The sequence below is a fragment of the Paramacrobiotus metropolitanus genome, unplaced genomic scaffold (genome assembly GCF_019649055.1).
Source record: "Paramacrobiotus metropolitanus isolate TYO unplaced genomic scaffold, Prichtersi_v1.0 Parri_scaffold0000020, whole genome shotgun sequence".
Classification (NCBI taxonomy): Eukaryota; Metazoa; Tardigrada; class Eutardigrada; order Parachela; family Macrobiotidae; genus Paramacrobiotus; species Paramacrobiotus metropolitanus.
In genome coordinates this window covers 1223339-1248992 of record NW_026570240.1, presented here as the reverse complement: position 1 = coordinate 1248992, position 25654 = coordinate 1223339, and the positions used below count along the sequence as shown (strand labels likewise).

General features: G+C 41.4%; 4 protein-coding genes across 9 annotated transcripts; 2 read left to right on the top strand and 2 right to left on the bottom strand.

Moving 5' to 3' along the window:
- Window positions 1-405: 405 nt before the first annotated feature.
- On the top strand, window positions 406-12856 carry LOC129586385 (neuron navigator 2-like). Of its 4 annotated transcripts, none has more exons than XM_055479594.1 (21): window positions 406-842; window positions 4849-5876; window positions 6341-6730; window positions 6829-6881; window positions 6973-7071; window positions 7569-7652; window positions 7791-7962; window positions 8058-8191; window positions 8285-8302; window positions 8721-8947; window positions 9035-9191; window positions 9325-9448; window positions 9749-9936; window positions 10283-10481; window positions 10553-10724; window positions 10931-11041; window positions 11136-11237; window positions 11308-11379; window positions 11455-11770; window positions 12154-12366; window positions 12430-12856. In XM_055479594.1, exons 1-21 carry the CDS (start codon window positions 406-408, stop codon window positions 12556-12558), a joined length of 4425 nt encoding a protein of 1474 aa, XP_055335569.1. In that variant the 3' UTR covers window positions 12559-12856. The 4 variants fall into 4 exon arrangements, with proteins under 4 accessions (XP_055335569.1, XP_055335570.1, XP_055335571.1 ...); XM_055479596.1 differs by lacking the exon at window positions 406-842 and adding an exon at window positions 1785-2006 and having other exon boundaries at window positions 11133-11237; XM_055479597.1 differs by lacking the exon at window positions 406-842 and adding an exon at window positions 4096-4513 and having other exon boundaries at window positions 11133-11237.
- Window positions 12677-16208, bottom strand: LOC129586387 (CCAAT/enhancer-binding protein zeta-like). The gene is made up of 10 exons (XM_055479598.1): window positions 15875-16208; window positions 15600-15812; window positions 15376-15538; window positions 14856-15166; window positions 14098-14620; window positions 13867-14021; window positions 13591-13778; window positions 13430-13524; window positions 13204-13249; window positions 12677-13126 (listed from the first exon to the last, which is right to left on the bottom strand). Exons 1-10 carry the CDS (start codon window positions 15980-15982, stop codon window positions 12913-12915), a joined length of 2016 nt encoding a protein of 671 aa, XP_055335573.1. The 5' UTR covers window positions 15983-16208; the 3' UTR covers window positions 12677-12912.
- A 1267-nt stretch (window positions 16209-17475) lies between these two features.
- Window positions 17476-21329, bottom strand: LOC129586389 (fructose-2,6-bisphosphatase TIGAR-like). Of its 3 annotated transcripts, XM_055479604.1 has the most exons (8): window positions 21209-21329; window positions 21005-21097; window positions 20025-20210; window positions 19912-19949; window positions 19678-19799; window positions 19541-19612; window positions 18808-18918; window positions 17476-18326 (listed from the first exon to the last, which is right to left on the bottom strand). In XM_055479604.1, exons 3-8 carry the CDS (start codon window positions 20138-20140, stop codon window positions 17817-17819), a joined length of 969 nt encoding a protein of 322 aa, XP_055335579.1. In that variant the 5' UTR covers window positions 20141-20210; window positions 21005-21097; window positions 21209-21329; the 3' UTR covers window positions 17476-17816. The 3 variants fall into 3 exon arrangements, with proteins under 3 accessions (XP_055335579.1, XP_055335578.1, XP_055335580.1); XM_055479603.1 differs by lacking the exon at window positions 21209-21329 and having other exon boundaries at window positions 21005-21198; XM_055479605.1 differs by lacking the exons at window positions 21005-21097; window positions 21209-21329 and having other exon boundaries at window positions 20025-20511.
- Window positions 21330-23504: 2175 nt separating this feature from the next.
- LOC129586399 (uncharacterized) lies at window positions 23505-25653 on the top strand. Its single transcript, XM_055479625.1, has 4 exons — window positions 23505-23550; window positions 24244-24463; window positions 24574-24755; window positions 25281-25653. Exons 2-4 carry the CDS (start codon window positions 24301-24303, stop codon window positions 25539-25541), a joined length of 606 nt encoding a protein of 201 aa, XP_055335600.1. The 5' UTR covers window positions 23505-23550; window positions 24244-24300; the 3' UTR covers window positions 25542-25653.
- The last annotated feature ends 1 nt before the right edge of the window (window position 25654 follows it).

The following is a 25654-nucleotide window of genomic DNA, read 5'->3' as shown; positions in this document are numbered from 1 at the left end:
CTAAACCAGCCACTACCTAGGCCACCCACAGGCTCCCCCGTTAGCCACGCCCCCTACCAAGCACCACCGCCGCCTACACACGGTGGTACAAAATATCCCATTGAATCTGCCAATCAGGAATGTAATACCCGTACGGTCAACACGGACCGTTTGCCCAGCGCAAACAAAAGCCCGGCAGTTGACGCTGCGGAACCGGCTGCCGTGGAATTCTCACGAAATTCCCCGGAAAGTCAAGAAAACCGCATAACGCCACTTGATCATAGTACTCAGCAAGACAAGGAGAATGTGTGGTCAGTAGCTGACAATCGGGTGGAAAGCGTCCTGCCTGACACGAATCAGCCGATAAAAAGCGCCAGCGCGTGTGATGGAACGATTTCGCAATCACAACAAGCTGATACTGTTGGAATGAACGAACACATGAGTGATGCGGTTCCCATGACCAAACCGGCCAGTAACGGCGTTCCACAACCAGAGACCACTGCCAATCCCAATCCGACCGGTGCGCCAACACATAACAGGAGCGCAGAAATGAATCATTTACTGGAACGCAGTCATGTACCCAGGAGCGCGATGTCGAGCCAGGGAAAATCGTCGGACGGCATGAGACATTTTTCCTCCTTGACCCGTTCGACTAATCATCACCATCATGGAGATGTGCATGCCGGCTATTTGTCGGATGGGGATACGTTGAAGTCATCCAATATGTCACCGCAACTCAAGTTCTTCGATAGTGATTCAGCCAGTGGATATATCAGTGAGGGAAACAGTGGAAGTCATCAGAAACGGACACCCAGACAGAAAGACAGGGAGAAGGAAACCTATTTCATCACCTCACCTTACAGGTAAGCAGAATCGATATAAAATATCGTAGTATGCGTCATTTACCGGCGAAAATTTCACAAACAAAATTGATAGGAAAGACGAACGTGATTACATAGGGTTGCTGATTAATTTTACATTGGTGTATTATCCGCACAATAATGCTACAGTTCTTTGTGTTATGCACACAGTGTGTACGTAAATGCAAAGGCGCTATTGTCGATTCGAGAAGTAATCCTCAAAACTGGACTTGCCTCTACACTTTCGGTTTCGAACACAAGTCATGCAATTGTTGATTGTTTATTCAAGAAAGTTCAGAATAATTTCCATGCAAATTGTGGCTGCAAAGGTCAGGATGTGATTTTTAGGAGTTTGACTACATTAGCTTAGTCAAATTTTTGTTGTTAGAGCCGTCGCACTTACGCTTGCCGGTAGTTTGCATTGGAATTATTTTTTTGTTTGAAGTGACGGTACTTGGTACTTGGTTTTGGCATTTTCGGGTATCACAAATCGAAATTCTAAAATCGATTCAAGTGCTAAAATAACCATAAAGGATCAGCTGGATTAAAATGATTCTAGTCATTTACGTAACTGTTCGAAACGATTAAGAAACTTGTCTTGCCTACTGTATGCATGCATGTGTGTTTGCTTATGCTAGAGCTATGTCAATGTAAAATTTTTCACTATGAAAACCGGTAAAGCAGAATTTTCACGGGCACTCAGCATCCACCCAAGCCGAACTAAAACATGCTTAAAATGGAAAAAATGCTTAAAAATCAATTATTACAATGGTGGCGGGCGTGTGTGTATTTGTGTGTGGCACGCTTTCTCTGCGAGTCCGAGATGGAATAGAGAAGCAGCCGGCAGATTTATGAGATGAGTAGCCCGATAGCTGTTTCACAATCGATTCTGCAGCTATTCCTTCCGCCTCGACATTTCTAGGACCTTACCAGCCACAACACTCTTTTCCGTGTCACTATCGCAGAATGAACTATTTTGTGGTGTTTTCAGGAAATAATTTAGAGCTAACACAAAAATAGCTGTTAATTTCTCTCGGCAAATGTCCAGGTGCATCACTGCAAATCGCAATGGGTCAACACAAAAATGTGCAGCGTTTCTAGCTTTCGTATATTTACCGATGTTCATATGGATGATGCGAAGTGGAAGCCTTATAGTCGCTCCAGTCGGTAAGAAGTTGAACTATTAAAAGCTAGGGTGGCAACAAGAGGTTGTATTTTTCATCGAGCCTTCTTTACAATGTTTATATTCGATGTCCTCTTAGTATTTTGCTTAGATCAAAACGATTTGATATAATTATGACCACGAGAGTGCAGCTGATCGTTAGCTAACTTTTAACAGTTAGGTTCCATTAAATTTACCCTTCATAGTTTCTTAAAGATGATCTTGTACTGTTAATTCTTTGATATCGCCCGCTTGCATTTGGTTAGGCGTTCTGTTCTTTTGTCTAGCTAACCAGAATGTAGCTAAAGGAACGTGTTTATTTTACCTACTCCACAACCAACGTTCGGATTCTGAATTTTGTCCGTCAGATAAAATTTCTGTTTTTCTACTACTGGTATTTTGATGTAACTATTTTTGAATTATCATTTAACAATTTTACTAAGAAAAACTCGTATTTTTGTTTCTCGAGTAGTTTTGTGTTTATTCCAGTAATAGATGTTACAAAGCGGCAGTGTTCCCAAGAGATGCAGATTTGGGTCAGTTATCTCAAAGGATAACATTAGTAGTAAATGATCGCAAATCTCTTGACTGCCGACACCATCCCAAAAAGTGGAAGATCTGATTGTGCTTGCATCTTGTTGCAGTGTGAACTGATGTGAGAAGCTGTAAAAACGCCGGTCTTGAAAGCGTAAGCTTGACCGGCATATGGCAGACTGTGGCAGTGAGCAGCAAATTACCAAGTACAACTCACTTCTCGAGCTACCGTGAATAATACTTAAATTATTTTCCCGTGTGCCTTAGCGTAAAAATGATGTGAGTTTAGATTTGCGGTTACTGGTTGAGCCTTTCTTATGATGTGCCTCTGAAAGATATCGTGAAACACTGTTATAGAGTTAAACAGCTTCACCAAACGTCCATTGATTTGAAGTGTGAGCATTCGCATAAACGTTTTAATAATTTAGTACGAGTTAGGTAGGTAACGACGTGATGTTCTAATGCATTCGGCGTTAGGGTGCCTTCCTGAAAATTTCAAGTATGAAATAAACAGCCATTTTATGTGTTTCTTTTGTTTTGCAAATACCGGTTAGAGTACTGAGAATTTTCCCTGTTTATCCCAGCTATTTTATTTTTGCAAGAAATATTAATTTTGTGGATCTTAACAATGTACAGTATCACAGAATGTAAAGAGAGGTTATGTTGCGCTGGTGCAGCATTGGAAATGATGTTGTCGACGTATTCCGCTGTAGGAGCTGTCAGCCGACTATGGCCCAACCATTCATAATACTTTTGAAACCGCTGATCGTGACTGACGCTATTAGTTTATTAGGACTCTTGTGACGTGCTTTTCATCTTCTTCCTCCTCGAAATACACGTTTGTTTGCTCACACACTGGGGAATACACCGTTGGCATTTTGGCTCGGTAATCAAAACGAAGAATGTGAATTCGACTGTTAAAATCGTCTTGTTGCTGTATTTCCTTAATTGACAAGATTCAAGAGATCATTGCTGGACACGCCTCGCACACGAGTGGTCAATCATAAGCACGAGCCTGACCCGAAACCGGAGCGATAGTGTAATTAACTTATCGTGTTTTGTTGCCCTGCGGTCAGCCAGAAGTTATCCACTTTACTGCAACCGCTTTGTTGCACGCATGTATCGATGATCGATATTGCGGAAATTTATGTCTTCGATGAAAAATATGTCTTCGGCTTTTCATAGTAAAAGCGCCACTCTTTGGCTTTAGCACGTTATTATCCGTGTTCCAATCCGACTTCAAGCAGTCGACCTTTTAAATGTTTGGCATATATCACACTGTTGCGGCTTTCGTTTGTGGAAGAGTATCATGTTATCCAGTGTGGTTGCTGCATTATTTTCAATCAGAACAAGTAGTTCGGTTGTATGTTATGCGGGTGACATTTTACTAATGCATGTCGTTCTGTTCTGTTTGGCAATGTTTGTGACGGAACTGCCGGCATTAAGTACGGTGAAGATGAGAAGCGAGAGAACCCAGCGGGATACTGACACAGAGATATGAATCTAAACTTTCGATATCGCATTTTCACGCTTAGACGATCGACGATGAGGATGCGGTGGCGGAAAAGTATCTAACTCTCATCTTCAGCACAATTGAAAATTTGAAATCCATCTTCATCCATTTAGAAATCTGTCTGCCTTATTGAACACGCATTTAAATACGGCGCTATATAACATTTCGAGTGGTGTTGCTTTGTATATTTGTGATTCCAGTGATCTGTGTTTAAGTTTGCACTACTGTTTGCATTGCACTGGCCAAGCCGCCGTGAAAAATGAATTATTGTGATCTTTTCATATGTATCATCTTGTCTTCTTTGCCATATTGACTATTATTGAGCAGTAATCGCGCCTATCGATATCGTTCATTCTGAACCACAGATCGATTTTATTGTTTTTATTTTGCGGAGACGTTACACTGTTACAAAATGGCAAATGAGATTCGGATGGAACTGTTCAAGTTCATCGATAATTTATTTCAGTAAGGTTTCACTGTGAAACACTTTGAGAGCTTAATCTAACCTCTAATCAGAATAATCTGATAAATTCGAATACTCTCTCATAATCATGGATGCCAATCCTGGAGTCAAAAAGGTCTGGGAGTGTATAGTCAGGGAGAGCGTGAAATTTTTTTCGGTGTTGTATAAGAGCATTCCAAGTGACAATATTAAGTGTCTGGAGTGTTCCGCCCTACAACATTAATGTGTGGGAATGCATCTTCCCATCCTCATGTCACAAATTCCCCGGCCTTGTTCGATTACTGGATGAATGTTTGTTTAAGATCTAATTCGAGCAGTTTAATGTGGCTTTTTACAGACTGGATCTGGATGAGTGCACGGCAAATGATGTAACAGACAAAGGGAAGAGTTTTTTCCATCGCGATGCACTGGGCAGTAACAACAACAGCGCGCAGCGCACTCATCCCTACAGCGGCCTCAATCGCTATCCAAACACCGATGCCACCATCGAAGCCGCCAAACCCTCCGCGATGCCGCTGCTGCGCCATGCCGGCTCGAAGCGTACGGATGATGGGCCGCGCCGGCCACCCGTGACCCCGCCGCCGCGTGACCCCGAAACGACTCTATCGCCGCATCCCCGGCTGACCAACGGCAGCCTCTACACTACGCCGGCCAGCGTGGACAACTATCTGCGCATCTACGCCAGCCCCGTGCGGAAGCCCCGTGCGCCGGCCAACCACAACGATCTCTTCACCGAGCGGCATCCGGGAGATCTATTTGTCCGTCCGCTGAACGTGGAGACGACGTTAATGAGCGACATAAATAATTCCACTAACAGTAAATCAATTGGTAATGCTCTGGAACGGCGGACAAAGCTAAAAGTCTCGGGCAGCACGCAGACCAGTCCGCAGGAAATGCAGCTGAAAATGCAGACACTGAGTGCTAATCAGTATTCCACTAATTCCCTCAATCGCAACATTAATCGCCATCCGCCCAACGGGAGCGGTGCATTCTTCCCGGTGACGGATGGTCAGAGTGGACCGCCACGCTGTCGCAGTGTAGTGCAGCCGAATCACACCGAGCTGACGCTGCCGGCCAGTGTAACGCCCATTTTCTTCGATCACACCAGCAACAGCAGCAGCTGCAATCCGGGACACAATGCCTCCCCGGTGCCGTCCAGTCCGCGACCTAAATCGTCCACTTCGGCCCGTTTGTCCATGCCCAACCAGGCGCATGAATTGTCCATATTGAATATTGATCCGGATCGCTATGATGCCACTGATAACTTGTCCCTTAACGCTGCACTGCCGCCGAAAAGCCAGCGTCAGATCCCGCGACAGCAGCTGCAAAGTGCTCATGCCGACTCCAACATTTACGATAAGATTGGTAAGTTAACCTGAAGAAACGCGCCACGGAATTGGATTAACCCGATTACATAGTTATGCCAAGTGTGAATGATAGTTTAAAATGTTCCGGGCTGAATGTCATCGAGTTATGTACTCAGGGGATTATCGATGATCCAAACCACCCCAAGAATTTTAAGCAGTAATAGAATTTTTTAAGTCATGTGGAGACAGCTTATTTGCGTGTATTACTTAATCACAACATGTATGCTGTCCAACAGCATGGACAGGGATTTATCGATATTAATAAGGATATAATTAGAGCAAAAAGCCGGTACCAAAAGATACCCTACTGTTTTTAACTGACGAGCGCTGAGAAAGTGGTGGCATTATGTCATCTTGATGGTTTTAAACGTTTTTTTTCAACTTTTTTTTGTGTTTACTGTTTAGCTAAATTTCACTAGTTATCATTTTCTGTCTATAATTTTTTAATTTGCTGTCTTTCAGCTCAAAACGGTCTGTCCTCGAAATCCGGCACGTTGGCTGCGAATAATAACTACGTTGACTGCCATTACTCGCACACCGACCACAACCCGCCTGGGTCAACCGTCTGGGAGCGCAGTCCCGCACATTCCGCTCGATCCGATTCACGCGGGCATCCTTTGAGCTACTCCATTATTCAGCAACAAACGAGTCATTTAGACGACCTTGATTCCAGCTCCACGGCATCGTACCCGTTGACCGGAATAAGCCGCTCATCGGCTCCGGGCTCGCCGCTCTTAATGTACAGTTTGCCTCGCAGCGGGCACAACGGCCTGAATCAGCCGCGCACCGCTCCCGGACTGTCGCCCTATGTCGGGAGTTTGTTGGCCAAAATCCATAGTAAAAATGACGAAAGTAAGCTACAGTTAAAAATTCACAGTAAAGCGAAAAAATTGATTGGGTACGACGCCGGTATGTCGATGTTTCCATTGTGTTCTTGCTTGTCATTGTAGTGCATGGATCGGCCGGATCGTTAGCGTCGACCACTTCGTCCATGTACTCGTCGGTAAGCGTGTTTGGATTAAGTTTTTGTGTAGTTGGAGCTTATTGATTTGGGATAGAATTAGTTTTCCATCATCCGTCTTTGTTATATGCAGCCCGAAGAGCGCCATGCTCATGAAGTGCGGAAGCTGCGCAAAGAACTGGAGCAGGCGCAGGAGCGAGTTACATCATTGACCACACAATTAAGCACTAATGTAAGTCCGGGAATTTAACATATACGACAGTCAATTGGATAGCTAGAATAACAGCTGGATTAGATTTTATCCCTAATACTGCCTGTCAATCACTAATCACTATTGATTTCTCATGATGAGGTAATCGTGAGAAAAAATGTCATGATCAATTTTTTACGATCAATCGTTTGTAGCGCACGAAGCCGGGGGAAATGCAAAATTAAAACGTTTTCTACTCGTAAAAGCCCGCAAACATTTTCTGAGTACATTGATCGCTATTTTTCGCTGTTTTCTTTTTCCTTATTCAAAATTTTCAATATTTTTATGGAAAGAACAGCTGGTCGATTGGGCGAGCTACGGAAAGGCTAATGTGCAATAACCCGTCAAATTTATTTTTCAAACTGATTATACGCTCTTATAACTTAAGAATGGGTTGTATCCTTTTATAAATCATCCTTTAGAAAGCAATAAAGGCTGAATGAGTTCCTAATGACTACAGCTAAATTTGTTTGTTACAGACGCATGTTGTGGCGGCTTTCGAGAACAGCTTGAACAATATGACGCAGCGACTGGAAACATTAACAGCCCACTCGCAACGCAAGGTGCGTATAAACACAGCTCGCACCACAGCGTTAAATCTGCACGGCCAGATTGGCATTGTTGGTTAATCTGCGGAAAACCATCCCCATCAGGGGAGAGAGTGGCCTATTAATCGGCATTGATTGTCACTTTTTTCCCAGGATGGGGAACTGCTGGAATTGCGGCGGATAATTGACGTCCTTCGGCAACAAGGTGCCGAAGCGGGCCTGATCAGCGGCGGCCGCAACAGCAGCAGCAGTACAGCTGGCAATCCGATCAGTCCCAACCTTGTCCGTCGACATACATTCAACTCCACAAAAGATGTGCTTTCCGGTACACTTGACTCCAACACACCGTATCGTCCATCCATTACCGTGCCACTGTATTGGCTTGTGTTGATTGGTTTTGTATTTACTTTTCCCATACAGACAATCCAGAAAAACATCATCAGGGCCTGTCGCGCCAGCTGTCAACCGAATCAGTAGCATCTTTAAATAGTAACTGCAGTAATGCCAGTCATCAGTTGGATGAGGACAGCAAGAAGAAGAAGAAAAAGAGCTGGGTATAAATTGGCTTGTTAAAACAATTATCACCACTCGTCATTTTCCACAGGAAATATAGTCGACTTACATCGAGCTTTTTCATTAAATTTTAGGCAAAACCACCCGAAAAGGTATTCTGGGATTTGGGCTATTCATCACCCTATAAAACCCGCATGATAATTGAAATATTGGTTTTGTGACCCTTTGCTGCTTAAGTTTCGCTAACTTTATTGCGTTTGCGCGGTTAATTAAGGAATTTACTGTCACTATTTTGTTTTCTCTCTTTGGTTTCGTCATGTGTGTGCTGCCCATTTTTCCTGTATCATTTGCATCTTGAAAATGCCTGCACACTTTTTTGATGCTCTACGTTTATCGATGTATTTGTTCGTTTGCGAACCAGCGCTTTATTTCCCTTTGAATACGTTTTTTACAGTATTGGCGAGAAATTTTTATTTTGAATTTGCCTGATTTCCGGTAGTCTAAAAAGTTTATGCACGTCGGTTTTTATGTTGTTATTTTATGCACGATTTTACAGTGCATTTTTTTCAGATTCGTTCTTCACTGAGCAAAGCATTTTCGCGCTCGAAAAATAAATCAAAAAATGATGGGAATGCAGATGCTGAAAGTGTTCGAAATGGCAGCGTTGACCTTTCGAATTCGGTCCCGAACTCTCCACTGCTGCAAAACAACCGGAACGCTAGCCGAATGGCTGTCAATGGGCAGTTGCCTCTTCGAAATGGTCATTCGCACCTGAAACCAGCTAGTTCTTCCTCTGCGTGAGTCCAACTGACTTTTTGCCTTCTTAAATCACGAGAAACAATTTTTAGTGCACCAGAATGAGAATCGTTTCTCTTTGTGCTTAGGCTTGATCGAATGGATGAGAGCGATGAAATAGTGATAGTCGAAGATCTCCAGCGACAGCTACGCGAGAAAGAGATGACGTTAACCGATTTCCAACTGCAAGCTGTCAAATCAGCACAGCAGTTAGATCAGTATAAAGAGGATATGCAACGGATGCGGGTATGTACTTGAACACGAATATTTGCTGCATATATGTATCGTTTCTGTCGAATGCTTAGAAAGCATGAATGTAATAGAGTGTATCATTTCATAAATAACATGTCCACGAATGAGTTGTTTTGTTCTTTTACAGAATGAGATCGAAATTCTGCGGCAAGATAATATGAGGTTACATCGGTTGGTGGCTGTCAAGCGGCGCAGTCTCTCATCCGAACGAAAATCACCTCACGATGGGGGTGCACGCTCAACGCCCTCGGGTACGTGTAATGAGATAAGAGATGTTGCGATTAATATTCGACTCCAAATCAGATCGATATCACGAACCGGAAATGAATTAATTTAAAATTAATTTTATGGCAAAACGACATAAAATTATGTGACCTTTAATATTACGAAACGGAAATTGGATTCCGTTCATGTCACGATTAGCTAGAGTAGCCATAATATACGGCCTTAAACCCATAATTTATACCATAAGCTTAATCGAGTCGCTTTGTAATAGAGCATGTTATAATAAAATTTTGTGAAACCTGATCCAGTTAAACTACTTACTGTAGAATCAGGAATCGGAGACGATGAATCTCCTACGTTCGATGCCAGACGAATTCCGGTCAAGGTCATTGCGGTAGAAGATGAAAATGGCCGAACCGACGAGGAAAGCGAAGACATTCCGATCGGTTCCGTAAACATCGGTCCACTACTGCGTTGGGAGCAGTTGGATCGAACTGTCAGACAGCTATTTAAGGTATCTTTCAGAGTTCATGACCCACCTTGATGCGTATACATTTTTGAGAAGCGAATCTAAAATATGCTACGAGTATAATGAGCACATGATAATCAAGTGGACTATAGTACACTGTAAGAAACTGGTGTGATATGCCCCTGCGGCATAGGCTACCGGCTCAGCAGCATATCAATAAGGAGTGACAAACTTAAGTTAGTTTTTAATGGTTTCAAAATCAAGAAGTATTAAACTTTACGACTTGGCTTAAATTTTTAGCCAGGTCGTATACATCTCCAAATTCTGCCTGAAATCAACAGTATCGTCAACAGGAACGCCACGTTTAATGTGTGAATGCTGTGCTATTTAGGAGTATGTCTCCCGCGTGGATTCCAGACGGGAGCAGGCGGATGTGCGCGATCAGGCTAATCTGGGTCTGACGGTGGAGAGCATTGCCGGCTACCATCTGGGCATGGCGTTGCGCAACCGGGATGAGCCGCCGACGGCTGACAGTTCTCCCATCGATTACCTTAAGTGTGATGATGAAAAAATCCGTATTGCTTTGCGAGGTAAATAGGTTTTCTTTTAACTAAGCACGTAGCGATAATTAAAGCTGTAACGGCGTTCTGCATTTCTACAGGGAGTCGTGATCATGCTGTGGATACAATTGCCTTTGAATCTCTTATACCTAAATCGTTCTTCCAGCGGTACATTTCGTTGTTGACCGAGCATAAACGAGTTATCCTCTGCGGTCCTAGTGGGACGGGAAAATCATTTCTGGCGCGAAAAATGGCACAACACGTTGTAATGAGGTATACGCAAGCGTACAGCAATTGTAAATTGTTTTCCCAAGAATTTTGTTGAATTCGGAATAAATTTTCGCGGTTTTCGTTTCAGCGCTTTTTTATTTACCTATAAAAATTACATTTATATACAGTACTCTGAGCGTTTTGATTCTACTTAAAAAACTAAGCTCGTATCCACTAATCTTGTTCTTCACCTCGTTTTGTGTTTCCAGATCCGGGAAATCAGTAGCAGATGGGGCAATAACAACGTTTAACGTTGACCAGAAGAGCAGCAAAGAGTTGCGCCAGTACTTATTACAAATCGCAGAGCAGTGCGAAAGCAGGTAAGAAGCGATGCCGGTAATAACTATTTTGATCATTAAAAATTCGAAAAATATTTGTATTTCTTTATACATAAATAATTTGATATTTTAGCAGCCAGATGAATGTTCCCAGTGTCGTGGTCATTGATAATCTACATCACGTCGGATCGCTGGGAGAAGTGTTCAACGGATTCCTTAGTGTCCGACATCACCGCTGGTAAAACTAACTAACGAGAGTCAGCGGGTTTGCCGGGAAGGATTTAATTTAAGTCGTTAATAATTTTCAGTCCCTTCATTATTGGAACCATGAATCAAGCCACCTGCTCCCCCGCAAATCTTCAGTTGCATCACAATTTCCGGTAAGTAAGGCGAGCGCTGGAACAATATTGTTCCATCTCGTATGACGGCATACCTAATTGACCTCTATTAAACAGGTGGATCCTGTGCGCTAACCACATGGAGCCAGTTAAGGGATTCCTGGGGCGTTATCTGCGGCGGAAAATTATCGGGCATGAATTAGCGATGGGCGTGTGTGATTCGGCACTGACGAAGATTATTGACTGGATACCGCGAGCATGGCAGCACATTAACACGTTTCTGGAAAAACATAGTTCATCGGACGTGACGCTCGGACCGAGACTATTTTTGGACTGTCCCATCAGTGTCCGCGAATCGCAAGACTGGTTTACACTACTCTGGAATTATTCGCTCGTTCCCTATATTTTGGAAGCCGTAAAGGAAGGGCTACAGGTAAAGCGAAAATTCGAGTTTGTGATAAAATGCTGAAATAACGAAAATGTTTGCGGCTTTCGTATTTGTGGCAGTTTTGTAAACTAACTGATGCAGTTGCCCCTGCTGCCATTTACTTTACGATGTAGGTAGGCAATGGGCGGTAATGTGTACGTGTGGTAATTATTATTTTATGGTTAATACGATACCGCAAACAAAAGTTAGAAACGCTGTGCTCTGTGCGTATTAAATTACAAAAATTAATAATTATTACCATTTTCCAGTGCAATACAGCCATGTCTTGATACGGCAGCGCAGTGATAATCGTCAATTACAGGACGTTTCTAGAATAGCTTAAATTTAAATAAATGAGGTTAAAAACGTGCGTTTTTTTACTTTTTTAGCTATATGGGCGATGCATTCCCACATGGGAAGATCCAGTCGAGTGGATTTTAGAAACCTACCCATGGCCGCCTAACGAAAAAGAGGATGACCGCGCTCACCATGGACTCAACCGTCTCCGTCCGGAAGACGTCGGTTTTGAGACATACGGGATAAACAACGGCACCAAATCCAATGGTATTCCTTTTGCCGATGATGTGCCGAGTGACCCTTTGGTAAGTTCAACACTTTTATACTAACTCCATTTCGCAGTCACCCAATGCAACCGTCTTTTTCAGTCCCATATGCTCATGCAACTGCAAGAAGCCGCACTGTACTCAACAAACCAAAATAACTTGGAAACGAATGATCCAAAAATGCATTTAAGTGAGGATGTAACGACGGAGACACTGAGCCTGCGCTCCTAGTGAGAGTGATGGCCGTTAGCCGTTTTTGTGACAAAGATTGCCCATTACGCTGACTCCGTGCCTTGACTGTCGGACCAAATTTTCTACCGTTTACCAAAATTGAATCTGACATGATGCATTTGGCATTGACGAAATTGTTGTTTGTTTTCACTATCTGGTCCGTTGTTTGTGCTAGTTCTGCAAATTTTTCGTATGGATAGATGTCCATATCCGTGACTGTTCAGTCAGTGTGATGCAAAAATGATGTATATATCTGTATGACTTACGAGATGACAAAAATTAAAAAATATCTTAACTATATTATTGTTAACAAGAACAACCGGACACATATTTTTCCACACATCCGAAATAATTTTAGTCTTCGTAATCCATGGCTTCATAGTCGCCTTCTGATTCGTCTCCACTCCCGTCCCCATCATCGTCATCTGTAGAAAAGGCCGCATTCAATGCATCTTCTTCCGCGGCAGTAAAATCACCGTTGGTCTGGTCATCGCTATCAGCGTCGTCCCCGAACAGTGACATTTCATCATCCAAGGAATCTTGTTCTTCTCTCTCTTCATTCACATCCCTGTAAAAAAAAACACAATCACAGCAATTACTAAATGCAAGTATGCTTTAAAAACTCTTAGGCATCTAGCGACTTACGCCGCGAAATCCATGTCGAAGTCCTCTTCATCACGCTCGTAATCATCTGCAAAGCAAATCACATCAGTATAATAATAAACCATAAAAAAGAGGCATCGAGGACCGGTAAAAAACGGTGTTCCATAAAAGACCACTTCTAAATAATTCATAAAACCCGTACACCACATTCGCCTTAACTGCCTTTTTGCGACACAGAACAAGCTAAAAATCCAAAACTTTAACTTGCCTAAGAACTTGTCGAATTCATCGTCTGAGACACTTTCCACGTCATCTTCATGGCCCATTCTATCGCTTTTTCTTTTCAGTTTTTGGGTGAGGTATCTAAACACAGATTTTTATCTATCACTGCACCAATAGCAAGACGCACAATTGCAACCAGATTCGCACCTATGCAAAAATTTCTCATCGTCCGGTATCGCTTTTTCCGGCAATGCAAGATACTGCTGACTTAGCACAGGCATATCTCTAGCATTCTCTTGGGTTTTTTTCTTGGGATTCCGATACACAAACCGATCCAGAAAGTGCATCGACGTGAAATCTTCGAACGGATCCCCAGCGTAATCAATTTCACGATTCTATAGAAAAGTTGCTTACATCAGAATGACAGTTTTCTACAATCAAGCAATAATGCGCACAAAATACAGACGACAGTCGATCACAAACCTGTAAAATGCATTCCGTAAACCGTGCAACGGAAGGGTGATAATGTTGCCTCAAAACTTGAAATTCCCATATACTTGTGAACTCTGCACCACAGTATAAAGGGTTTCGAGCCGTCTGCGAATAAGATGTGGGGCATTTTTCTTCCTTGTCGAGTTCTAGCAGGATGAAACAACCATGTCCGTTATGAATTAGAATACTTTAACTGTGAAACGCGCTGAAACCGGCACGTACTTCCTGAATCCTCCATCGTCTGCGTCTCGTCCACGATAGATTCGGTTTTAACAGAACTTAATAAGGTAGCAAGGAATCCTTTTGGTCTATTTTTGATTATTTCCGAAACAACAATCAGCGCGCCGCAGATAAACGGTGGCGAATGAGAGATGGCTAACTGGAGCGTTCTCTTGATGAACGCTTTGATTCTATTCAATTCTGTATCGCGTTTCATGGCCTTGTAAATAAGATTCAATAAGGAAGACGACCGTCCGGCATGCGACACCAATTCGGGATCCATCATCTTTCGGTAAAGTGCCATGTAAAACCTATCCGTAATCGCACCTTCTCGCTCCATCACCTGATACAACAGCATCAGCATCTGAATGCCGATCTGGGCGGACACCGTGTGGACGTAGCGGAAAAAGGTATCAATGTGTTCCAAAAGACTCTGCGGTCCTTTTGTAAAGGGATAAGCGCGGTTCACGCCGGTTAAGATGGCACCGAGCATTTTAGAATTTGTAGCCTTCATGGCAGTAACCGCCTAGAAACGACCAAATATAAACAAATGCATCATTATTATCACAACAAATAAGTTTTTGAGAAAAATAAGTTAGTGAGAAATGAAAAAGTTAATAATAAGTTAATAAGAAAGAAAGTTAGTGAGAAATTTAGTGAGTTAGTGAGAAATTTAGTGAGTTAGTGAGAAAGAAAGTGAGTTAGTGAGAAAGTTAATAATAAGTTTTGAGAAAAATATACGGCGGCGTTAAAATACATACCTTGAATAGGGAAAAATAAATCTTGACTAATTTGATGGCCAAGGCGGAATCATTGTCGCTTAGTTTTATTTGAATAAGGAAGCATACGGCATAATACTGCGCTTTCGGGGAGACATTTGGCCGATACAGCAGGCGCTCAATTTCCTCCACAATAACAGATTTCATGTTCGGATGCTGCCGCAGCAGTTTAATCAGCAGACTGCAGGATTTCGCCGCAACCTTCTTCTGCAGATCGCCCAGCTTGTTCGCAATTATGGCCAGCAGGTGGTCCTCTTTTTCGGGTTTTTCCGCCAGGAGATCGTGAACTACACCTGTACAACGTGGTACGACCATCAACATTGGGGATAAAAATCGTATAAGAATTTCACTATTATTTATTTAAACATTAATTTCAAAAATAATTCGTTTTATGATCCTAAGCTCGGTCTATGCCATCTGCATCGGTTGAAATTAACAGGAATGAAAAACTGCAACTAATACGGCACTGAATAACTAAATACGAACTTAGCAAAATTCGTACCCAGCACTTTTAACCGAGTCGTCTCGATTTGGTCTTTAGAAAGACGTTCCAGTTCCATAACAAACTCTCCATAGTTGCTTTTGATCAAGTCTTCTTCGTACCATTGCACAAGGGTTTCTTCTTTTTCATGCTTGCCAAGTTTACTAAAACTGTCCCGAGATTGCTGTAAAGAAAATCATTAAAAAAGAAACACAGAACTGGTTAGTGGCAATTCTGAGTCTTACGCTTTCAAATTTGATTAATTTTCGGTCAGATGGAAGGAGTTCGTCCTTGTATAACGATGTCAATGCGTCTAGCGCTAATAAACACTCCCGATGATTTTTCTTCTTTAGCATGCCTGATAAGGCAGTCAAATTCTGCAGATTATTCCGCGGTGATTTCTTGATAGCGAGCGACAGTGCAGCGATCCGATCGGCGAGGGTTCCCGATTTCATAACCTGCGGCGAACACACGCAAAGTGAGATTACTGCTCAACGCCAGCAGAAATGCAAGGTCCTACCAAGTTCGACCAGTTGGCATTTTTCCCGTGTCGAGGACCGGCGCTGCGGGACGCCTTCTCACAGTGCTTCTCGAAGAGAGCTTTCGCTTCCGCTCGCAAATCAGCCATCTTTAAGTCCCAACCGTGAGAACCCGGAGCGAGGCAAGCGGATTAGTGCATAGATGATAGAACTAATTATAATACTAACATAAATTTTTTCGAAACAAAGCGTAAATTACAAGCTTACAGCTACTAATTTAGTTCTACTACTGACGGCAAAAACTGAACATTATGGTTTTAACGATTTGAAGCACTGTACGAGTACTTAAGTACTTTGTTTCTGTAGCTTTCCACTTTCGGAAATATTTCTTAAAATTTTATCGTTTTATGTTCCTATTTTCTTCCAGGTATTCCAAACTGTAAGTAGTTTACTCCCGGGAGGGTGAGCCGCAAAAATAACTGTAGAACCTTCACCCAGTGTCGGTTGGAAAGTATATTTATATATTTCGTGCCATCCGCAGCGGCTGACAAGTACATACATTGTTCGAATTTAAACTCCAAAAATTTGGGTAAACTCGGAATCGGAATCAAGTGCTACCACATGCAATTTTGATTTTTGATATCCCCAACAATTTGTAAAAAAATATTTAAAAAAAGTTTTCAGATACGCTGACATACTCGGTACTGCAATCGTTGCTGAGTTTTTTATGAGTGCGCAAAATCCTCGAGGTCTCTGTGAAAAGTGAACGCAGTAAAATTATTCTGTATATGCACTACGAGGACACACTAAGTATACGTGATAGACAAAAAATTAAGCGAGAATAAGTGATAACCATGCCCGGCTCATGCAACGCGGGCAACCACCCAGGTTTGGAGTTGCTTGTAAGCACATAAAAAATGACTGACTGAAAATTATGCAAACTTTCAACGCTGATTTCTCGTGCACTCTGGAACGTGACTATTCAACCAATATATCAGAAGACGCAGAAAAAAATAACACGATTTTTGATACCAAAGAAGTGAGAAGATACGCTGATTCAAACAGATTACAGCTATTTTCATTTTCTCGTAGACTTAGCATAGAATCCACGGTCAAGGGTTCCCCACACAGAATCCTATGCTATGTCTACGAGAAACTCAAAAACGCTATCTGTTGTCTTAATCGCTATAAACAGCAACTTGTTGGGTATCAAAAATCTTGTAGATTTTTTCTGCATCTTTTTGCTACATTGGTCAAATTGCTTCGTTCCATAGCACACAAGAAATGAGAGCTGGAAGTCAGCATACGCGTCTATGAAGACGAGCTGTTTACTACGCAGTACTTGGACCGCCAACCCTTGGCGGCTGGGTGTGCTGCACAACACGTGATTGGTTATCATTTATTCTCGCTGGTTTTTTGGTCTATCACGTATACTTAGTGTGTCCTCGTACAAAATACTAAAAGTTAAAAATTACTGTTTTAACTTTTAAGTAATCCGCCGCCGGCCGATGATTGTGACCTTCTGCAGTAATCAGACGGCAACTGATTTACAGTACGCTGTAAGCGCACACAAAACACAAAAGAGGATTATCAATGGGCATCGGAGACAAAAGAACCGTATAACAAATTAATTTGTAATCGCTGTAGGTGAAAGTTTTATCTGTAGCACCGACATTCCGCTTAAGACCAGATAAACTTTTGTGAAAAAAAATAAAAGCAGATGAGGCCATGGTAAGCCAAAAAAAGTTAAATCGGACATTCGCAAATAATCCTGCATAGCTGATATGCACAAAACATTCAAACCGCCATAAAAATAATGTAGATCACCGCGTAACACAAAAAACAATCAGCACTAAAAATCAGTTACGCACATAGTGTTTCTGAACATGGCGCCGTATTATAAATCCTACAGCAATCTAGTAGTCTACAATCTGTTCACCGTAATTTAGAGAATCTTATTTTCATGTCGCTAAGTTTTTTCTATCACATCATCGATATGGAAGAGTTGAACTGTTTCCTGTTGCCTCCGGAGGCTGACTGCGAGCGGGCCCTCAACGCCGCAATTGACATGGACTGGTTCAGTTTGGGACGAGAATTATCGCTGACGTGGTAGATTCGGTGCAACCACATGCAATTAACCGTTGTTTTGGGCTCAGTGATCTTGATCGTCAATGTCGAGATGCCGCAGTTAGGTGACACGGCCTTGAGCAAATGTCGCTGAGATTCAACGCAGAAGTTGTATTCCTGTTCCAAATAGAGCAGTGCTTCACGGATGAATCCACCGTGAGTAAAAATCAACACACTGGCACCCAAAGGGTCATTAACAGATGGTGGCGCACCGGGATTGCTGCGACCGGAAGGCACTTGGTATTCTGAATAGTAGGATGGGCTGGCGGCGTTCGGGTTGGCTGCCAGCTCCTTGAGGCGTTCTTTGTCGAAGGCTCGAAGGGTCGTGAGCAAATCTTCCATGAAAGATATTACGCGAGCCCGTAACTAAGAAAACATACCCCAAAGTTATCACAACAGGTACACAGTAATAAACCCCAAGAAATTCAGAACTTTTGCAACTTCCGAGATTTAAAAGGCTACCTAGCACGTTTTACAAAGATTATGGTTTATGCAAATCTCTCGTTTATAAAATAAAAGAAAATCATAGACGTATATCGTAGTGTAAGCAAGTAACCAAGTTTCCATATGCACCTCACATTACGTACCTCACAATTCACAGTATAGAACCGAAAAATTTAATAGGCATATCGAAATTTTCAAATATTCTTGAACTTGTTAAAATCTTTTTCATAAGACCCTCGAAAAAATCACCTCGAAAACCCTCGATTTTCAACTCGAAAAAATTCGAGATAGTTCCCACGCCCGCACAAATGAAGCATTTGCATGATGTCAGTCTTATACAGTGTTATTTTAATTTTCTAATGTGTTTCTTATCGAATAGCGAAAATTAACAGACACCACTCACATCTGCAGTGGATTCTCCGCCTGGAGGTTTCAGATCTGTCATGTGTACGCCAGATTTCTGCAGTTCGGCTCGAAACTGTTTAAGACTTAGACCTTCCAGACTGCCAAAACCCTGTAATGAAAAAAGCCAGCGACATACATTAGCATTTATTCCATCACGAACAAGAACATCGATTTAGTCTGCCGGAAGGAAGCAATCATTTAACGATTATGCAACGATAACGAGAGACCCGGAGAAGATGCAGAGAAAGATCATCAGACTTGGACAGAATTTAAAAAAAGATTCTGGCGTCAGTGAATGACGATCTGTTGATTCTAAACGCATCATATCACGTTCAACCCATAAATAACCACCGCGTAAGGACAGACGATTAAACTGGTCTCTACCACAATAACTGTACTCATAGTCTCATACTGTACGATTGTAAGCAGCTTCACTCCAGAAAATTTAGAAGTAATTTTAAAAAGGCAGAGTTATTCCAAAAATAATACAAATTTTGTGAATACCATAAACCATCTGGAAAGTAAAAACTGCAGTCGGCAATATTATTAAGTACTGTATTAGCTTTTACATCTACTGCACGCAACAAAAAATTATTTTACAATTTTTTTTTAACAGAGCAGCATATTTTAGTATTACTAGTACTGTACTAAAATATTGTAGTTTTTATAAATGTACGAAGCAATTCAGAAGAAAGAGTGCAACATGTAAATCATGTGAAATTTACACTCACCCGTTCTCGAAGGCGTTTATCGTACTGAATCTCCGGAGCATGCAGTAAATACGACCGTAAAATTTCGGCTGTCTGCGAATAAAAGTATTTCATGTGCCACTTAAACGGGCATATATTTAAACATGCAGCTTTTTTACCTTGACAGCCCGTTGTAAATCGCTGGAATAAATGTGCGAAACGCGAAGATTCATCACACTGTTGATTCCCAGCTGCTGAGCTTGATTCAATCCCAGAGTAGATAAAGGATAATCCTGATGGCCTGCAGTTTCAGCAACGCATACAATATTACAGAAATAAACAAATACGAAATTATTTATTTTCGCCAAAAATAAAATCACTGATTGTGAGCTCTGAGAAAGCATGTTCCGTACCTTGAACAACACCTAGTTTGTTTCCAGTGCTTTCTCCACTGTAAAAACCATACGCAATAAATCATGTCAAACTTCGATAGTATGACTTCTTAAAAAAGCGAAAACCAACTTACTGCCGTACGAATGTAATCCCAAAATGCAACGGGATTTCGTACTGTGTTCTGGACGTCACTGCATGCTGGAGCACAGCGACGGATGGCTTATGGCTGCTTCCAGGGTTATTATTCATGATAGGTGTGGGTTTCAGTTAGAACCTTAGGCCCACCAAGCCTAACTCCACAATGAACAATTCCAAGAGCCTTAAAAATACGTATGTGGGAAGAGGTGAGTGAGAGTCTGTGAGACGAGTGTAAATCTGCACTCGTGAGACTCGCAATAAAGAAAAAGTTTAGTGAATGCCACTCGTCCAAATCGGAAACTGATAAACATCATAAACACTACAAAACCATGACGCAATGGACGCTACATTTACCCACATGGGAGCAGGTGCTCAAAAAAACAACATCCCTTTTAAAAATTAAGAAGCGCTAGAAAACCCAAAAAATGTGTCGTATCAGTAAAATCTGCTGCCGAACGTACGCCGAACAATCACAAGTCAAAGTACATTATTAACTAACCGTAAACACAAATCACAATACATGTACATACAATACTTACGCAGTACGTATTAATGGCACATCATACAATAAAATACGTCATTACAAACGTCATTACATTATTAATTTTGTGTTTTTTACTATAATGTTTTTTACTATACTCGTAGTGTTTTTTACAAACAGGACACAGGGAGGGTTACTTTCAGTGCTTTAGTTTCGTTTCCAGCTTTCTCGTTAAAGCATAAACTGAAAGACGAATTCAGTTGCTACTGCTCGGATTTGATAAATTTTTAGCTTTATTTCCACAAGGTAGTTATATGCACTGTGTTACGACTCCTAAAAACAGTGAAAAAGGACAATTCTTGATTCAGATATATTAATATTTTGTGTCATACGTTGTATCACTAACCAAAAGCTGCGCAGCAAACGCATCCGGCAAAGCCAAAAATCTAAAGGAATTTAAGGAAAAAGGCTCATCTACTTGTACTCGTACATACCTGTGCTCAATGAAAACAACGTTGCACAGACTAAAATGGAAGGATGACCTTTATAATCGGTGTATAATAGCTGCTGGGCTCTTGGTGAATCGTCTGCAGGTAATGAACTTTAACACGGGTATGAAGATACCATACGAAAGTGGTGATTAAATATAACTCTAAAATGACACGTTTGCGGAAAGTAATTTGTTGTTAACTACGAACCAGAGCTATTGCGATCAAGGCCTCCATGGCTCACTTAAGCCGAACTGCGCAACGAGCCAAAAATTTGTACACAGTACTGAGAGTACGGTCGGACGACTAGGCAGGAATCGTTCTATTTCTGTCAAACGCTTCGGCCTGTGACAAACACAAAATTACCATGGATCTGGATTGCAGCTGATTTTACTTCTGATAGTAGTCTATAGGTGGTCACAATCGTCTGTACATGTGGAGGCAAGTTCAGGTGACCTTTCAGTGTGAACAGTTAACAGCAGACGTATTTTCTGTTTGTTTATAATATTACTGCAAAGTGCCAACAAAGAAACAACGAACTGTTATCCAAAACTTTAAGTATCTGTACAACAGTTGCTTACGCTAGAGGACGAACCCTATAGATTTTAAGCAACGCGCGCACCAGCTTTGTGTGGATCGCAGGTTATTTGCATGAATGATCGCGTATCGCGTGACCTTTGTGGCCAGTGCTTTTGTAATGGTAATTGCGGATTTTATGCGTAAGATGGGAAGCAGGATAAGACTGCGTGGATGTTTTCAAAACCATTTGCATGTCGTCTCCTTTCGGTACAGGCAATAAAAATGGAGACAGAAGCCAATATACACAAGCGTGGTCTCAATTAGTACCTACAAACAGACACACGAAACGAACAAATAAAATCGAAGTCTAAAGAGACCGAAAATAAATTGGACTATAATGTCAGTCTGTCGGACATATTGATAATTACTCCTTGATAATTGGTGTTCCAAGTTCCAACCGCTACGCTGATCTGTTCAGTGTAGTCGTCGGTAACCCTCAGAAAACTATGAAACAATGTACGTACTAATCATAAATTCATAAGTACAATACTCAACAGACAGATCTGCCCCAATAGCACGGCTTAAAAAATATTAGTAGTTTATTAACAAGCTTGCTAGTTAGGGCATTCAACTTTGCAGTTTGCACCTCGCATAATTTGTTAACATCAGTTGTAAAGAAATCAGAACGCATATAATAATAACACAACGTATATAACCAGCTAACCGCTACCGTAATAATTATAATAATAAAAATTAGTAGTGTAAAGTGCACTTACGTGAGTATGTACATATACTAGTACCTGTGCGACAGTCCACGGACCCATTAGATATTCGACAAACCGTGGAGTACAAGTAGTATCGAACCAGGCCGGTCATATAATTATTTCTACCATGGCCCGCAATCGGGACCATAAATTTGCAGCAGTCAGCAGGGGAAACGAGAAACTTATCACAATTAGCACATTAATCAACCAAAATAACGTCGGTTCGCTTGATAAATAACATTAATACCTTTAATTTTCTGCAAATGATAAGTGCAGATAATAATTATAGTTTATACCGGCTTAGCCACCATCATCCGTAAACTGCAGAACAAATGTACAGCAAGTGGTCGATAAATAAGTTGCCATTAAAGACTCTACAATTTCCCGCATCCACATTATTACGATTTTAAAAAAAGTTGTAACCTTTATCACATTGCTCTGACGGAATCATACAATGGCGGGCAGAATTTTACATCCTTCTGACAGTCTGCCAATAAACAGTTACAAGGCTATTCCAGAAACTATGCAGTTTTTGCGTGCAATAACAACTATTGTAATTGTTGGCCGCCGAATCCGTAGTTAAGTACAGAGGAGAGTTTTAAGAGATGTTTTGCCGGCCAATAGGCCAGCCAGCCAGAGTACTTTATTGCCATCATGAAACACCCGTAAAACAACATGTCTCTTTATCTTAATCGTTACGGTTTTGTTAGAGTTGTTCTCAGTTGTGTGCTATCCGAACGAGGCCCGGGTACCGGCATCGCGATAATTACTTGACTTGGCGGCTCAAACACTGACCGCCGTATCTACGCATTATGTGCTTATGGCACCAGCTAGCCACTGCAGCCAACCACCGCTCGCTCACATCCCTGCATTTTCTTACAAACTAGGTCCAATAACAGTTGTGCACCTGTTACTCCGAGAGAGAGTCTGCTATTTGTCTCAGCTCCATTTTTCCAACAACCAGACTACAACAGAATTTGTTGATCTATTCCTTTTGTGTTTTAGCACTTCAGTTTAATATCCGTTTATTTATTCTTTGTTGATATTAATTTGGTAATTTAGAAGACTTACATTACTGCAGTATTGTTGCACACAGAATTGTGTACTGGATGGAAATGGAATGGATGCCGATTTGCTCCGTTTAATGCCGGCAACTGATCACACGACCCCACTTTAACTTTATTGCGTTATCCTTCGTTTTGTCAAGATGCCACATTGCATAACTTACGCATATATGCAGGATATATAAGTTCATCCCAAATTTGTGTGGTAAGTCAGGGAAAAATACCAAGGGGATTTCCTCTTGCAAAAGTGTATAGAAGTATAATGTTCTTAAGTATAATGATTTTAGCTTCTGGTCAAGGCTACGCAAAGTGTTATAAGTGACGCGTACAAAGGCTATCCAAATGGATAGTACTAGTCGAATATTTTCGCGTTCTTACACTAACGGAATTTAAATTTTTCGGAGTCGTACATGGTAGCGAGTAAATAACGATGCTTTGGAAAAATATGCGCTTCATTTCCAGTACAACTTGTCATTCAGAACGCAAATATGGCGCTGATATGCAGTTTTATGTTAAAATAACTTATATTTAGCGCATAACTCAAAATCACGAAAGTGTACTTGTGCTGTACTGTAGTGTTATGTTAGTTTGTGCATGTCATATGGTTAGTTTTCAACTAATTTCGATGTTTTGATATCTGCCGCAACATCCGTCTATAAAGCTAATTAGTCATCCAGTTGGCGGTACTCTTGTTAAGTCAGGCTCAAGCGCTATATACGTAATGATGCGATAAAAGACCACCACCCGATTGAATGACAAGTTGAGCATTTCCATGAATACTGGTCGTATAGCCGTCGTGGCGTCAGCAGAACACCGCCATAATATAGCTTTCGTGTCGTAAATATAAGAAACAAAACAACACCATTCATACGTACAACATAAAGTTTTTGCATTTTAGGGATCGAAGGAGGGAAAAATAGCCAGGGGATTTCTTTTCAGTTAGCACAATATTATTATGTTCGGTACAATGAAGTCGCGATATATGGATTGGATGTTGGTCATTTGCCTTGCAGTCGTCAGTTTTCTTCCGGTTATTTTCGGTGATCGCCGGTTTTGCGGCTACGGTCTCTCAAATGCCCTTAAATTATTATGTCATGGAAAATATCACTCAAGATTAGGTAAGCAAATTTAAAAGAGTACTGGCTGCAGGTAAAGTAGATCTCACCGATAGCTTATATGTACTGTAATTACATTCCATTCCAATTACATTACGTTTTAATTGTTACAGGTCCAAATGTGCAACTGGCACTGCAGACGCGATCAAGAAGAAAGCGGGAAATTTTTGACTCTAGTGGAATTGTTGAGGAATGTTGCGAGAGACCTTGCAGCATCAGCGCACTTACCAAATATTGTGCTGAACCTCCTGGTCAGCCTCTTTTAAACCTATTTGGATCGTCACCACTCTTTGCGGTATGTAACAGCTAGCACGGTGCGGTAAAAAAAATCAGAGTAAACGACGTTTAAAAACCATCCAACTAACCAGTGGCAGTTTCGAGTCCGCACAAAATCTGCAAAGGTCGTATCAGAATTAGGAATTCTTTTTAATTTTGTACATCTATAAAACATGCCATAAACTGATATTTATAGCGTACGTGGTAATTAATGAAGCGAAGAGTTTAGCTTTTCTACTTTCATTGCTCTATACAAAAAAGAATTCCAGTGTCTTCAGAAAGCAAATTATTTAGCTTTTCATGCTTTTACTACTTTGGGGTGCTACAGTTGTTATTATCATACTGATATAATCCGCAATCCATGTGCAACAAGTAATCCGGGGATATTCATACGCGTCCGTTGTCCACTGTGTATTGCCGTATTATCGTCGTCTACCTTACTATAGTCAACTACTACTAGCACTACCATTTTGAAATGTTGCAACAGTTACAGTACAGGAACTCGTTTTTATGAACGTTTTTTTAAAAAATCTGCTTTTTACAGGACAATCAGAACAAAACTGCTTTATCGAGCTTGCTTCCCCCAAATTCTGTTGTGGCGCTGCAAAGTGCGCCTTCACCGGAAGCGGCATCAATTTTTAGTCGATTTCCATCGGCGGTTCAAGAAAACGAGCCCTTTGATTTGTCCCCTTTAATGGAGGAATCAAGTACTCGACAAATTGCGGAACCAACTCGACAAAAACGTTTCTCCAGAAATTATTACAGAAGAAAGCGGAAAGTGCTGCCAGCAGATTTATCTATATAGCAAATAAACAATACAGCTGATTCCCTTTCTCAGTCCCGTGCCAGAAATGCTTATACGCATGACGCTGAAACGATGCGAAAAGTATTATATTTTCTGTCAGTATTACTGCAATT

Bases quoted from the DNA above. Each gene is read 5' to 3' on its own strand.
- LOC129586399 (XM_055479625.1), top strand. From the start codon at position 24,301: ATGTTCGGTACAATGAAGTCGCGATATATGGATTGGATGTTGGTCATT. The intron at 24,464-24,573 runs GTAAGCAAATTT...TAATTGTTACAG, and splicing joins AAAATATCACTCAAGATTAG to GTCCAAATGTGCAACTGGCA. The intron at 24,756-25,280 runs GTATGTAACAGC...TGCTTTTTACAG, and splicing joins GATCGTCACCACTCTTTGCG to GACAATCAGAACAAAACTGC.
- LOC129586387 (XM_055479598.1), bottom strand. From the start codon at position 15,982: ATGGCTGATTTGCGAGCGGAAGCGAAAGCTCTCTTCGAGAAGCACTGT. The intron at 14,621-14,855 runs GTATGTATTTTA...GGTCGTTTCTAG, and splicing joins TTTATTTTTCCCTATTCAAG to GCGGTTACTGCCATGAAGGC. The intron at 14,022-14,097 runs GTACGTGCCGGT...TCATCCTGCTAG, and splicing joins GACGATGGAGGATTCAGGAA to AACTCGACAAGGAAGAAAAA.
- LOC129586389 (XM_055479604.1), bottom strand. From the start codon at position 20,140: ATGAATAATAACCCTGGAAGCAGCCATAAGCCATCCGTCGCTGTGCTC. The intron at 19,613-19,677 runs GTAAAAAAGCTG...TTTTATTCGCAG, and splicing joins ATTTACAACGGGCTGTCAAG to ACAGCCGAAATTTTACGGTC. The intron at 18,327-18,807 runs GTGAGTGGTGTC...ATGTTTTCTTAG, and splicing joins GCGGAGAATCCACTGCAGAT to TTACGGGCTCGCGTAATATC.
- LOC129586385 (XM_055479594.1), top strand. From the start codon at position 406: ATGAACGAACACATGAGTGATGCGGTTCCCATGACCAAACCGGCCAGT. The intron at 843-4,848 runs GTAAGCAGAATC...GGCTTTTTACAG, and splicing joins TTCATCACCTCACCTTACAG to ACTGGATCTGGATGAGTGCA. The intron at 7,653-7,790 runs GTGCGTATAAAC...CTTTTTTCCCAG, and splicing joins CAGCCCACTCGCAACGCAAG to GATGGGGAACTGCTGGAATT.